Source organism: Lithobates pipiens, unplaced genomic scaffold, assembly GCF_037356315.1.
Source record: "Lithobates pipiens isolate NorthernLeopardFrog02 unplaced genomic scaffold, aLitPip1_a1.2 Scaffold_16, whole genome shotgun sequence".
Lineage (NCBI taxonomy): Eukaryota > Metazoa > Chordata > Amphibia > Anura > Ranidae > Lithobates > Lithobates pipiens.
The window spans coordinates 380,621,920-380,636,401 of record NW_027507748.1 but is presented as its reverse complement, the minus strand read 5'-3'; the positions used below and the strand labels follow the sequence as shown (position 1 = coordinate 380,636,401).

General features: G+C 42.6%; 1 protein-coding gene across 1 annotated transcript; it reads left to right on the top strand.

Moving 5' to 3' along the window:
* The first annotated feature begins 406 nt into the window (after positions 1-406).
* Positions 407-12,212, top strand: SMG8 (SMG8 nonsense mediated mRNA decay factor). The gene is made up of 4 exons (XM_077482218.1): positions 407-2,056; positions 6,483-6,628; positions 8,680-9,561; positions 11,872-12,212. Exons 1-4 carry the CDS (start codon positions 514-516, stop codon positions 12,067-12,069), a joined length of 2,769 nt encoding a protein of 922 aa, XP_077338344.1. The 5' UTR covers positions 407-513; the 3' UTR covers positions 12,070-12,212.
* Positions 12,213-14,482: the final 2,270 nt, after the last annotated feature.

The window sequence follows — 14,482 nt, the reverse complement described above, 5'->3', positions numbered from 1 at the left end:
GTATTTTTTCCCCAAAAAATTGTGTTTGAAAAATCGGTTCGCAACTACTGTGTGACATAACAAATTGTAGTGATCGTTATTTTATTCTCTATGATCTCAGTTAATTTTATTTATATATATATATATATATATATATATATATATATATATATATATATATATATATATATATATATATATATATATATAATGTTTGGGAGTTTCTGAGTAATTTTCTAGCAATAAAATTATCATTTTTACACGTAGGAGAGTAATGCCTGAATTGGTCCGTTATAGAAGTGGTTAATAAAAATGGCAAGAATAGAATGTGGATTGAATCTATAACAGCGTCACTCAGCAAGTGTACAGTTCTCCCGCCAGGCTCCAGAGGGCGCACACCGGGAGTGTTCCATTCCAGGCGCTTTAGGAAAGAGCAGAGTAAATGCTTCCGGCGGGGGAGTTTAGGTTGTTGCACCTGACAGTCCAGCGCACAATAGCTTCCCCCAGGAAACAACGCCGGTATTGAGGGTGGAGATGAAGATGACGGCGGGTGGCCCGTCCTTGCTGCGGGAGTTGCTGAGCTCTGAGCCGGCCTGGAAGGAGGACGAGGTGTGTGTGGTGGGGGTGTTCGGGAAGACGGCGCTATTGCAGGGCGGCTGGGATAAGAGCTGCCTTGTGAACTCTCTGTGTGACCGCCATGTCTTCCCTCTCTTCCACCGGCCTCCAGAACGGGCCCGGGAGCGCAGCCTGTTCCAGACCTACTACGAGCAGGAGTCCAGGGTGCTATACGTCCTGCTGACCGGCATCAATGACACGGCGCAGCTTGCCCGAGCGTGTGAGGAGCTGGCCCGGGGGGTGTCCCATGCGGAGGCTCATGAGTTCTGGAAGGATGAGGAGAAGCTGTACTGCATGCACGTCCTCTACCTGTTCTGTGTGTGTCACCTCCTGCTCCTGGTACACCCCACCTGCTGCTTCGACATTGCCTATGAGAAGCTCTTCCGTGCCCTAGACAGCGTCCGCCAGAAACTGCTGCCCTCCCTCAAGCCAGCCCTCAAGGAGTGTCCGGTAGGTCTAGAGTGGAAGCTGAACGCCCGGCCTTGCCCTCCTCGGCTGCTCTTTGTTTTCCAGTTGAATGGAGCCCTACGAGGAGTGGAGCCCAGCGGCCGTGGAGGGGGACAACCTGCTGTGGACAGCAAGCCCAAGAAGCACTCGCCCAAGAGGAGGCTTCAGCACGCCCTGGAGGACCAGATCTACCGCATCTTCCGGAAGAGCCGCGTCCTCACCAACCAAAGCATCAATTGCCTGTTCACCGTACCGGCCAACCAGGCCTTTGTTTACATTGTGGCTGACCAGGATGACGATCCCATTGGGATGTTACTAGAGGGCCTGAGGCATCACTGCACAGTCAAGGACACAGACTCTTCCGGCCTTGCACAGCCGATCTCGGGGCCCCGGCGCTTCCAGATGATGAGGTATAGCCGCCAGCAGCTTTCTTTTACTGCAGAGAGCAGCTCCGGGGTGTCTGGGCAGCTGGTGGACTGCACACTTAGGGAGTTCCTATTCCAGCACGTGGAGCTAGTGCTCACCAAGAAGGGTTTTGATGACAGTGTGGGTAGAAACCCACAGCCCTCGCACTTTGAGCTACCTACCTATCACAAGTGGGCTGGCGTGGCCCTAAGACTGTACGAAGTCATCATAGAGAATAAAGACGATGATCCTCCTGCGTTCCCAGGAGCCTATCCTCCCAAACTATTGGCCAACATGAAAGTGCTAGAAGGATATTTGGATGCTGACACAAAGTTTTCGGAAAACAGGTGCCAAAAGGCTCTTCCTTTAGCCCACAGTGCTTACCAGTCCAATCTGCCACATAATTATACTACCACGGTCCATAAGAATCAGCTGGCACAGGCATTGCGCGTATATAGCCAGCATGCCCGGGGACCAGCTTTTCAGAAGTATGCTATACACCTTAATGAGGATTGTTACAAATTCTGGAGCAGTGGCCATCAGCTTTGTGAAGAGAGGAGTTTAACAGATCAACACTGTGTCCACAAATTTCACTTGTTGCCAAAACCAGGTAAATGCATTTAGGGCATGCATATTTAAAGTTAACCACTTGAATTCCAAAAGGTTTTACCCCCTTCGTGACCAGAGCATTTTTTGGTATTTAACACTTTAACTGGTATTTGAGCATTCATGCAACATTGTACCTTTTTTATCCTCCTTCTTTATTTATTTTTGCAAAAATAGAGCTTTCTTTTGGTGGTATTTGATCGCCACTGGGGTTTTTTTTTTAGTGTGTGTGTGTGTGTGTGTGTGTGTGTATGTGTGTGTATATGTGTATGTGTGTGTATATGTATATACTTTTTTGCTTTAACCACTTCGCGCTCAGGCCAATTCTGACATTTCTCTCCTACATGTAAAATTCCTATTTTTTTTTTGCTAGAAAATTACATAGAACCCCCAAACATTATATATTTTTTTTTTTAGCAAAGACCCTAGAGAATACAATGGCTGTCGTTGCAACTTTTTATCTCGCACGGTATTTGCGCAGCAATTTTTCTAACACGTTTTTTCAGAAAAAAAACTGTTTCATGCTTAAAAAAACAACAAAAAAAACAGTAAAGTTAGCGCAGTTTTTTTGCATAATGTGAAAGAGGAGGATACACCAAGTAAATAGATACCCAACATGTCACATTTCAAAATTGCACGCTCTCGTGGAATGGCGCCAAACTTTGGTATTTAAAAATCCCCATAGACAACGTTTTACATTTTTTTTACTGGTTACATGTTTTGGGTTACAGAGGCGGTCTAGAGCTTATTATTATTATTTATTGCTCTCACTCTAACGTTCGCGGCGATACCTCACATGTGTGGTTTGAACACCGTTTTCATGTGGGCGGGACTTATGTATGCGTTCGCTTCTGTGTACAAGCTCACGGGGACAGGGGTGCTTTAAAAAATTTTTATATATTTTTTTTCTTGTTAATTTTATTTTGTTAGTTTGACACTGAAAAAAAAAATTGGTGACTTTAAATCCTATTACAAGGAATGTAAACATCCCTTGTAATAGGAATATGGCACAATCGGACATATTTACAGTGAGATATGGGGTCAATAAGACCCCATATCGCACCCGGCCTCCGAACGATCATAGAGACTCCGGGGACGATCTGGTCCACCGGAAATCTCTATGGTAACTTGCGGGGGTCGGTGAATCCTGTGACCGACTTACCGATGGAAGCGGTGAGTCGGTAGAAGCACCGGAGGGAGGGGGGCATCCCCTCCCGCCGCCCGTAAGAACGATCAAGCGGCAGAACAGCCGCTATGATCGTTCTTAAGGTGCAGGGAATCCCCGGCTTAAAACGCCGATGTCTGTGGCCTCAGGCATCATTCAGATATAACCACCGAAAGCCCATGACGTCAATATGGGGGCCAAGTGTTTAAAACATATCCAATAAATAAAATTAATTTCTTCATAAATTTCAGCCAAAATGTATTTGCTACATGCCTTATTTTTTTTTTAACAATCAGGAATGCTTTATTGGAGGAAAATATACAGTACAACAATGCAAGAATGATTTCGGCATGTTAAGTACAATCAGAACATATTGTCAGTACAGGCATGTCACGTATATCAAGATTAACATCCATCATTCAGTGTGCTAGTCGGGTCAGTACAGGAAAGAGTACACTACTCAACATCGAAACTATTAACCAGTTGTTAGAGGCCATGGGTGAGAGGAGGAGTAGAGGGTGGGGAGCATGAGGTGAGGGAAAAAAGGATGGCAGGAGGAGGAGGGGGGGGGGGCCACGGCCAAGACCAATCACTGTTTATAAAGCTGTCCATGGTAATCACACCTTGTCAAATTTCCAGGGGGCATCCACGACTAATATATCTCAGTTTGTAGAGGGGGAGAGCAGCATTAACTTTGGCTTCCCAGGTGGCTACAGCCGGAGGGGTAGATGAGGTCCATTGGCATAATATTTATTTTTTGGCGTAGAAAAGATGTGAAATCAATAAGTTACTATGATGTGGCCTTTGATCGTCATCATGAACACCCAATAAGGCTAATTCAGGTGTCGTAGGGACCGACAGTTCAAGACACATTCAGTTGTTCAAAAATACCTGCCCAATATATGGATAGCATGGACACTCCCAGAACATATCGAGATAGGTACCTAAAGTGTGCCTGACAATGAAGGCAGTGAGTGTCTCTATCCGGATATATTCTAGACATACGCACTGGGGTGAAGTATACTCTATGGAGGAACTTAGTTTGTACGAGTTTATCTCCTGCTGAAATGACCAACCTAGGTCCCTGTTCCAGACAATCCTCCCTCTCCAGTGCCTGTATGTCAGCTTTCTATTTTTCCCACAGCCTGTCCATTTTTTTGGGGAATCTTTGGGTAGCAGAGTACCATATAGTGCAGAGAGAGGCTTCCTTAGGTCATCGGAGGACGAGGTCCTCTACTGGATCCAATTGTAACATTGGAGGGGTAGGGAATTGGGCCCTGGCTGCATGCCGAAGTTGGATATAATGAAAGTACATCCAACCCGGTAAGGCATAGCTTCTAGTTAATTGGGGTAATGTCAGCAAAACACCAAGCATAATGTCCCTTAGTGTCTTGATGCTGAATCTCGCCCACAATTGAGGGTCAGGTATCGATCTAAAGTGGGGTAAATTAGGATTTGCCCAGAGAATGCTGGACTGGGGACCAGCGCTCCATCCGGGAGAATCTGTCTAGCCATAGTCCACCCTCTAATCGTCACCTTAGTTGGAGCAGGAAGATCTTCATATGCCCCTATTTCCCTATACACTCAATTTTGTAAATGCTACATACCTTATTAATTTTATTTTTCTATATACTACTAATGGCAAGGACCAGTGACTTATAATGGGATTGTTAGAGTGCAGCGGTCAAGAGATTGTTCCCTTGGACAGAGCCTTGTGTTGACTGTACACAGCCAATCAGCAAATCTCGGCCATGAATCATTGGCCAGGACTTGCGGACAGACCCCTGCTCTCCACAATCACAGTGGGTGGTGGGAATGCATGCGCCCTAAACCCAGAAGCAGACAGCATCATATAGGTACGTCATTTTGCCTGCACAGGCTGCTCGTCTGCAATACATTACAAGTGGGTGATCCGCAAGTGGTGAAGCTCCAGTCTTCAGTCTTGCACAGTTGTATAGGCTTTTCTCTCATCCTGAAATGGCTTACTCTGATTTCACAGCACACAATGTGCATTATTAGTTGCATGTTGAGGACTGGAATTGAGAAACACTGAAATAAGGTATGCAATGAAAACAGGTTTTATTTTAAAAAAAATGTTAATAGCATGTTGATTAGGGAGGGAGGAGCCAGGGAAGGCAAAATATAGACAGATTAAACTTCAGCTTTAAAGCTGGCTATACATTAAAGTTTTTTGTTTTTTAATTTTCCTTTTAGATTTACCTTCAACTATGTAGTGAAAGGACTTGCCTGATTGCATACAAATGGAAAGGGTTTAGGTTTGACCTCATATTATGATATGGCTTTGGTAAATCTAAAGGGAAATTGTACAAGAAAATGGTCTAATGTATGGCTAGCCTGAGAACCGGTGTGGTTTATTGTAACTAGGTTTATCTCAAGAATTTTACTCTAGGTCTTTTAATTCTACATATGGGTCCTTTAGGTAAATATCACACAATACTGTTTTATGTTTTCAGAAGGAATTCCTTTCAGCATTGAAGAGGGTTTTTGTTTTTTTTCCTCGCTAGATGTGTATAGTTGCTCCATCTCTGCTTCAGGATTGTGGTAGAACAAAGGATATATTTTTTTTTTTTTTATATATTTTTTTTTTTTGTGAACCATAGCCTTTAAGCTCTATCACCTGTTTTGCTAAGCCCACTCTCTATCATTTTGATGTCCAGTTCTAAGACCTAATTGAGCAGTAGAAGGGTGTACTGTTGTCTAGCACAAGGTTTTTCAACTCCAGTCCTCAAGGCACCCCAACAGGTCATGTTTTCAGGATTTCCATCAGATGAAACAGTTGTGATAATTACTATATCAATGAGACTGATCAAATCCCCTGTGTAAAATAATGGAGAGCCTGAAAACATGACCTGTTGGGGCGCCTTGAGGACTCGAGTTGAGAAACACTGGTCTAGCATATAGGAGGTTGGCCTTTTATCCAGTTTGATTTCTTGGATGGAAGAATCCGTTGTGTGTGTGTGTGTGTGTGTGTGTTTTTTTTTTTTTTTTTTTTGTTCAGCCTACTGACTGAATAAAAAATAACAAATTATCTATGGGCAGCTTTAGCAGAGATCTTTGTTAGTGACTTCTTCATTGGCCCCCGTTGTTTGATCAATATACAGTGTTTGCTGAGATTTGACTGTACACAATGTGTCAATATGTAAAAAGAAGGTATTGATTCATGAGGGACAGTGTAATTAGGCTTGATGCACAGTTTTTGTTTATCTTTGTTTTATACCAACTGTTTTATATGATATGTTTTTAGGAGAGAAAATTGAACCCGATAGAAATCCTCCTATACTGTATCACAATAGTCGTGCAAGGTCAACTGGAAACTGTAACTGTGGAAGAAAACAGGCACCTCGTGAGGACCCATTTGACATAAAGAGTGCCAATTATGATTTCTATCAGGTACTGTGCATGATCTAATGGTTTAAGGGGTATGCCTCAATCTGAGTAGTCTAGGAATGGGGGCGGATACCATAATCCACAATTACTAATGGAAGGAAATACCTGGGGCTGCCACAAACATGCCCCTGGTAGGGTTGGAGAAAATTGGACTATCTCGGTACCCAAGGATTTACGCGAGAGTGATAAAATATAACAATTTATTAAATAGGAAACGCGATTAAAATGGGGAGAGGACAACAATACAAAAATTGTATACAATCAATAGTTACAGCCGTGCATTGTTAGTTCATAATATTCAAAAAAGTTGATGAACCCCAAAAGAACACAAGGGGCAGCCCTAGGTATTTCCTTCCATCCAATCTAATGGTTGTTAAAGCTGAACTTTGGAAAATGAAAACTAATTCCTTGCAGTAGGGCTGTGCCCATAGCCCTGCTTTTGATGTGAGGATGCTAAGTGACAGTCTGCTGCCAGAATTGGAGGGAACACTGCTTGCTAGGGGAGTGAGGAATTTGGTAAGTGAAAGTGCTTTTCATGTCCACTACACTAAACAAGCTGTTGTCCTTTTGCAGTCCCAGGGCAGCCTCACTGCAAATGAAGACTTTTTAGTTTTCTGAAGTTTGGCTTTATTCTAATGTACATGCTTTTAAACCTCTCCTGAACAATTTACCTTGACAGATAGTAAACAACGTTTAAAAACATCAGTTTTGCTGCATCTAGCTGCGTTTGCATTTAGGAGCATTTTTATTTATTTTTTTCTTGTCAAACATGAAAAATGCCTGTTAACGAAACGCGGCTAAATGCGAGTTACCACATTTACAGGCATTTGGTATTTCAAATGCCTCTGAACATCCATCCTGAATGCATTTTTTTTTTTTTTTGCTTTTAAAAAAATGCTTCTAAGCTCAACTGAAGGCTAGAAAGACTATAAACGATCCTGCGTCCATGTACTGATAAGATAACGTAGAAGAGAGTTCAGGGACAGCTGAAAAAACGCCCAAGTGCAGTACAACAGCAGCAGTGTACATGAAGCCAGAGTCTTTAGCTGCTGCTTCTAGATTGTCTTCCTGAACCCCATTATGCTAACAGTGCCTGCAAAGCTAATTGTGTAGGAATCCTTTAGTGCTGCTGACAGGAAACAGCAGCTGCCCTTATCTTTTTATATTCAACAAAAATGGAGTGTTATACGAGTACATTTTTCAATAAAAATGTAAAATAAAATAGTAAGGGGGTTTCATTTATTCTAAGTGCTAGTTTTTTTAAGCTACAGTGATAGTCAATGGCTCTGTGACTCCTGAAGTTTTGAAGATGGTATTAATGACTGGCTCCTACAAAATTACATTTTAAATCTAATACCCAGGTTTCCCTGTTAATTTAAATAGTTTGTTTGGACCAAGCTGGTCCAAGCAAACTAGTTCCTTCGATAAATGTTGACTCTAAGTGCTATACGATCTGTAAGTAGCTTCAGCTACATGCAGTACACAGTGCTGGGTTCTGGCTGTGAGACAGACACCCAAAACTAAGCAGAGTTAGGCTGAGTGACACTCAGCCATTCAGAGGCAGCTTTGTATTCTGTAAATGAATACAAAGCTTCCTCTTGGGCGAATCGGAGATCGTGACATCAGCTCACCTCTCTTCCTCAGCCAATCACAGGAAGCTTTGTATTCATTCACAAAATACAAAGCTGCACCTGAATGGCTGAGAGCTGACTAGCCCAACTCGGTTTTGTTGCGGGTGTGAGATGGCAAGTCTGTCCACAGCCAGAGCCCAGCACTGTGTACTGTATGTAGCTGAAACTACATACAGTTTGTACAGAACTAAGAGCTAATGTAGCACTTAGTGAAGGAAATGGTTTGTTGGACCAGCTTGGTCCAAATGAACTATTTAAAGTGACAGGAAACCCAGAGATCAGCTTTAAAGAAGTACTATTTGTACTTCTCTTATTTTTCAGATAGTAAAATATTATCATACCACAGCTTTTTTTAAATGTTGGTGTGCTGGCTTTATGCTGTGACTTGGCTCAGTACATTCATTATTCTTTCTTTTTTTATAGATGCTAGAAGAGAAATGTTGTGGAAAGCTGGATCACATTAACTTCCCAATATTCCAGCCTAGCACCCCTGACCCTGCACCAGCGAAGAATGAAACCCCTTTTACTTCTCAAGAGGCTGAAGTAGAAACGGAGAAGCTAAAGGACAAAGAACCTCAAACACAAGGTGAAAGTACTAGCTTAAGTCTGGCTTTTAGTCTGGGTCAGTCCACTGATAGTTTGGGAACATATCCGGCTGAACCTCAAGCAGGGGGAGATAATGGAGATGCTCCAGGACAAGGTTCAGAAGACAAAGGGGAAAAAAGACCAAGTTTAGTGGACCGTCAAGCATCCACTGTGGAATATCTCCCTGGTATGATGCACTCAAACTGTCCGAAAGGTCTTCTTCCTAAATTTTCCAGCTGGTCACTTGTAAAGCTTGGTTCTGCAAAATCCTACAATTTCCACACTGGATTAGATCAACTTGGTTTCATTCCTGGGACAAATTATCTGATGCCTTGGGACATTGTAATCCGAACAAGGCCTGAAGATGAAGGTGATCTAGACACAAATTCCTGGCCAGCTCCAAATAAATCTGTCCCTGGAAAACGAAGTGGAGTGGCAATGGGAAGAGGCCGTAGAAGAGATGATATTGCAAGAGCATTTGTGGGTTTTGAATATGAGGACTCAAGAGGCCGCAGATTTATGTGCTCAGGCCCTGATAAAATAATGAAAGTATTAGGCAATGGGCCTAAAGAATCAGCAGTTAAAGCTCTTAACAGTGACATGCCTTTGTATATGCTATCACCGTCACAAGGGCGAGGACTGAAACCTCATTATGCACAGCTCATGAGACTGTTTGTTGTGGTTCCTGATGCACCTTTACAAGTTATATTGACGCCTCAGGTAATGTATAGTGTACATGTTATTTATTTTATAACTGCTGTTATGATCTATTCATTCATAAGACTAAGGGCCAGTTCACACCAGACGCAGTTCCGTGTGCTTTTTTTATGCACAAAATGCATGCACAGTGTTTTCCATGTATTCGAATGACTCTAGTTCACACCATGCGGTCAGTTTTCGGTCAGTTTCTGCACCGGAAACTGACTGCATGGTGTCAACTAGAGCAATTGGAATACATGGAAAACACACTACATGCATTTTTAGTGCAGAAAAAAATCACGCGAAACTGAGCCTTGTGTGAACTAGCACTTAGAGATGTGACCTGAATATTATGTAAAAATCAAATGTTATAATTTTCTAGTATATTGTTTGGGTAAGATAAGTGGTGTATTCAGGTCACTCTATTTTGAGAGGTACAGTTCAGCTAAAGTAAAGTACCATGATTGAATTTCAGATAATAGGTGCATTTTTAAAACGTGTGCACATGCTTTTTGATTACTTCAAAACCGTGTACCCTCTCCATAAAAGTTTGCTAAAGCAGGCGGATGTAGTTTTTCGAGGAAGGTCATATACAGTAGTTACTGCTGCAATCATTTAAAGTTCATTATCTCAAACCAGATCTGTATTTACCTAGAGACTCGGGTCCTTACTCTTATTAAAGGATAAGTAAAAAAAAAAAAAAAAATCAATGCACATCTTTTTGCAAGTTAACATTGTGCATTTATATATTTTTTACACTGCAGCCTGTAAGGCATTGCACCCACAACCAGCTGTCTGCCATAATGCCTGTAAATAATGTGGTCGGAACTCCACACGCTTGCTATTTTTAAATAGTGGCATCGGGTGTGGGGAGAAGATTCCCCCACCAACTGTCAGGGTGGGGGAGAATCAGGGAGTGCAGGCAGGTGCTGTATTGTAACATGTTACAAAGGTGAACTTATCCTTTAACCACTTTCCGACCAGTGACGTACCCATACGTACACTGGCATTCAAGTGGTTATACTAAGGTGATGCCTACAGCTGCAGGTATCATCCCCACACCGTTTTTCTAGAACTAGGCCAACTAACTAACTGGGCCAACAGTCGGCCCAGTTGTAAAAGCAATTCTTGCACTGGATTGCTTCTACAAGTAGTGGGTGGGGATGCCCCCCTCGCTGCCTTCCGTGGCTTTACCGGGATCTCCGTCCCACCAGCAGTCTCAGTTGATCAGCTGCCGCTTATATGTTCCAGCATCTGCAGCCTCTCCTCCTCTCCTAACCCCCCCCCCCCCCCCACCTCCTCCTTGTGACAGTGGACAAGCGATCCTCTCCCTGTACCTGCCGACGCAATTTAAAACCAGCTCGGCCTTGTGGGGCTCCGTTTACATGGCCATGTCATGTCATGTATTCATTCACTGTTTCCTGTGAATAAATGCCTACAAGTGCCATCAGCAATTGAGGCTGACTGCTTATGGTTCTCAATGAACTATGAGGGCGCTGGTGTGTTCTCTCATAATCCGTTGATTCTTCTGCTCCCAGGTAACTGCCCGTAAGAGGTACAAGCAGACCTCTATCCTGCGAGTCTGCCGGAGCCTGAGATTGCACCCATCATCTGCTGATTGCAGATGCAATGCTCCTTAGGGGAAAAAAATTATCAATGTGCTTTTTATTTTTAATTTTTTGTTTTTATGGTGGACTTCTTTTTTGATTTGTTAGACCCTTCAGCTGCAAACCCAGTGTGAAAGCCAGGGTGCTTTCACATTGGGGCGCTGCGCTGGCAGGGCATCGCAAAAAGTCCTGCCAGCAGCTTCTTTGCAGCGGTGTAGGGGCAGTGAATACACCGCTCCTGCTCATTGAAAACAATAGGGCAGTGCCGCTATACGCAAAGCGGCATTTTGCAGGTGGATTCAACCCTTTTTCGGCCACTAGCGGGGGTTAAAACCGCCCCGCTGGTGGCCGAATAGTGCCGGTAAAGTGCCGCTAAGTTCCAGGGCGGCTCAGTGTGAAAGGGGTCTTAGAAATAGGCAGGAGAGTAGCATTTGTTTGTGTTATTTCTGTGTGGAAGTTTTTGTTTTTAAATTGGCCAGGGCTTCTGTTTTAATGCTCATGCAAAGTCTGTAGCTTCTTTGTGGGAACTGTAAATAACTAAAAAATGCTTGCTTACTGATGGATCAGGCTGCTGAGATGTCAAACACAACAATGGTTTTTATTGGGCCTCATTTCCAGCTTTGTAAGCTTGGCAATGATAATTATAGGTAACTGTCACTGTTACATTTTAATGTACTGTATTGTTGCTGTAAGGTCTACAATTAATGTATTTTTATATTTCTAGGTGCAGTCTGGGTCACCTCCCTGTCCCATTTTATTTCCTGAAAAGCAGGAAATCACATTGCCAACTGACGGATTATGGGTTTTGCGATTCCCTTACTCCTATGTGACTGAACGAGGACCTTGTTACCCTCCAAAGGAGAACCAGCAGCTGATCAGTTACAAAGTTATGAGAGGAATATTAAAGGCTGTCACCATTTAACACATCCATGGAATATATGAAATCCGATTTATTTGATTATACATAGACAGAATGTTGCACTTTTTTTTGCTCTGCACTTGATGAGCCTCCCTAAATTATACTTTGTTTTTTATGTCTGTGATTAAAGAATCACTTGAATCTTTTGTTATTGTAGTTCTCATATATCCCTAAGGGCAAGTTAATGCTGTGCAACTGTAACCAATTATCCGCAAATGTAGAAATTTGAATATTGGCCATTACTTTGTTGTGCAGTGCTTTTTAAAATACAGTTACACTTACTGAATTGGGGTAGGGAAATGGGTGCACATTAGTGTACTGCATTGGATAATTGCTTGTTTTGCACAGCATGTTTAAAGCAAGATGAGGTAATAAAAACAAAGGTCATTGTAAAATTCTTTATTTGAGATGGTTAACTTCATATTATATTGGCAAATGTTGCATACTGTGGGTTGCAAGATTTTGAGGGTTAATTTATTAGCGTGACCTAAATCTGTTTGGGTTAAACAACAAGTAATATATGAATGAATTGGATGTTTGATGTTAAAGTCACCTCATTTTCAATTGGCCTTATTAAATGTCCAACATAGGCTTTTAAAGTTTAGACCTTCATTTGTTGCAATGCCCTCTAACTGAACGTTTTTTTTTTTTTCCCCGGGCAAAACACACGAGATTCTGCAGGTGTGTATGTGTGTATATATGTATATATACAGTGACTACAAGTAGTATTCAACTCCCTGCAGATTTAGCAGGTTTGATAAGATGCAAATAAGTTAGAGCCTTCAAACTTTAAACAAGAGCAGGATTTATTAACAGATGCATAAATCTTACAAACCAAAAAGTTATGTTGCTCAGTTAAATTTTAATACATTTTAAACATAAAAGTGTGGGTCAATTATTATTCAACCCCTAGGTTTAATATTTTGTGGAATAACCCTTGTTTACAATTACAGCTAATAATCGTCTTTTATAAGACCTGATCAGGCCGGCACAGGTCTCTGGAGTTATCTTGGCCCACTCCTCCATGCAGATCTTCTCCAAGTTATCTAGGTTCTTTGGGTGTCTCATGTGGACTTTAATCTTGAGCTCCTTCCACAAGTTTTCAATTGGGTTAAGGTCAGGAGACTGACTAGGCCACTGCAACACCTTGATTTTTTCCCTCTTGAACCAGGCCTTGGTTTTCTTGGCTGTGTGCTTTGGGTCGTTGTCTTGTTGGAAGATGAAATGACGACCCATCTTAAGGTCCTTGATGGAGGAGCGGAGGTTCTTGGCCAAAATCTCCAGGTAGGCCGTGCTATCCATCTTCCCATGGATGCGGACCAGATGACCAGGCCCCTTGGCTGAGAAGCAGCCCCACAGCATGATGCTGCCACCACCCTGCTTGACTGTAGGGATGGTATTCTTTGGGTCGTATGCAGTGCCATCCAGTCTCCAAACGTCACGTGTGTGGTTGGCACCAAAGGTCTCGATCTTGGTCTCATCAGACCAGAGAACCTTGAACCAGTCTGTCTCAGAGTCCTCCAAGTGATCATGAGCAAACTGTAGACGAGCCTTGACATGACGCTTTGAAAGTAAAGGTACCTTACGGGCTCGTCTGGAACGGAGACCATTGCGGTGGAGTACGTTACTTATGGTATTGACTGAAACCAATGTCCCCACTGCCATGAGATCTTCCCAGAGCTCCTTCCTTGTTGTCCTTGGGTTAGCCTTGACTCTTTGGACAAGCCTGGCCTCGGCACGGGAGGAAACTTTCAAAGGCTGTCCAGCCCGTGGAAGGCTAACAGTAGTTCCATAAGCCTTCCACTTCCGGATGATGCTCCCAACAGTGGAGACAGGTAGGCCCAACTCCTTGGAAAGGGTTTTGTACCCCTTGCCAGCATTGTGACCCTCCACGATCTTGTCTCTGATGGCCTTGGAATGCTCCTTTTGTCTTTCCCATGTTGACCATGTATGAGTGCTGTTCACAAGTTTGGGGAGGGTCTTAAATAGTCAGAAAAGGCTGGAAAAACAGATAATTAATCCAAACATGTGAAGCTCATTGTTCTTTGTGCCTGAACTACTTCTTAATACTTTAGGGGACTCAAACAGAATTCTGTTGAATTGAGGGGTTGAATAATAATTGAATAAACTTTTCACTATTTAAAAAAAAATTAAACAAAGAAATAACATTCTTTTTTGCTGCAGTGCATTTCACACTTCCAGGCTGATCTACAGTCCAAATGTCACAATGCCAAGTTAATTCCGAATGTGTAAACCTGCTAAATCTGCAGGGGGTTGAATACTACTTGTAGGCACTGTGTGTGTGTGTGTGTGTGTGTGTGTGTGTGTGTATATATATATATATAATATATACACACACTATTATTTTGTTAGTGTGTATTGTATAAACAAATCATATTTAAGATTTAACTGGGGA

What these genes read in the sequence shown, in the direction of transcription:
- SMG8 (XM_077482218.1), top strand. Translation starts at nt 514, where the DNA reads ATGAAGATGACGGCGGGTGGCCCGTCCTTGCTGCGGGAGTTGCTGAGC. An exon ending in CCAATTATGATTTCTATCAG is followed by an intron (nt 6,629 to 8,679) that starts GTACTGTGCATG and finishes CTTTTTTTATAG; the next exon opens with ATGCTAGAAGAGAAATGTTG. An exon ending in AAGTTATATTGACGCCTCAG is followed by an intron (nt 9,562 to 11,871) that starts GTAATGTATAGT and finishes TTATATTTCTAG; the next exon opens with GTGCAGTCTGGGTCACCTCC.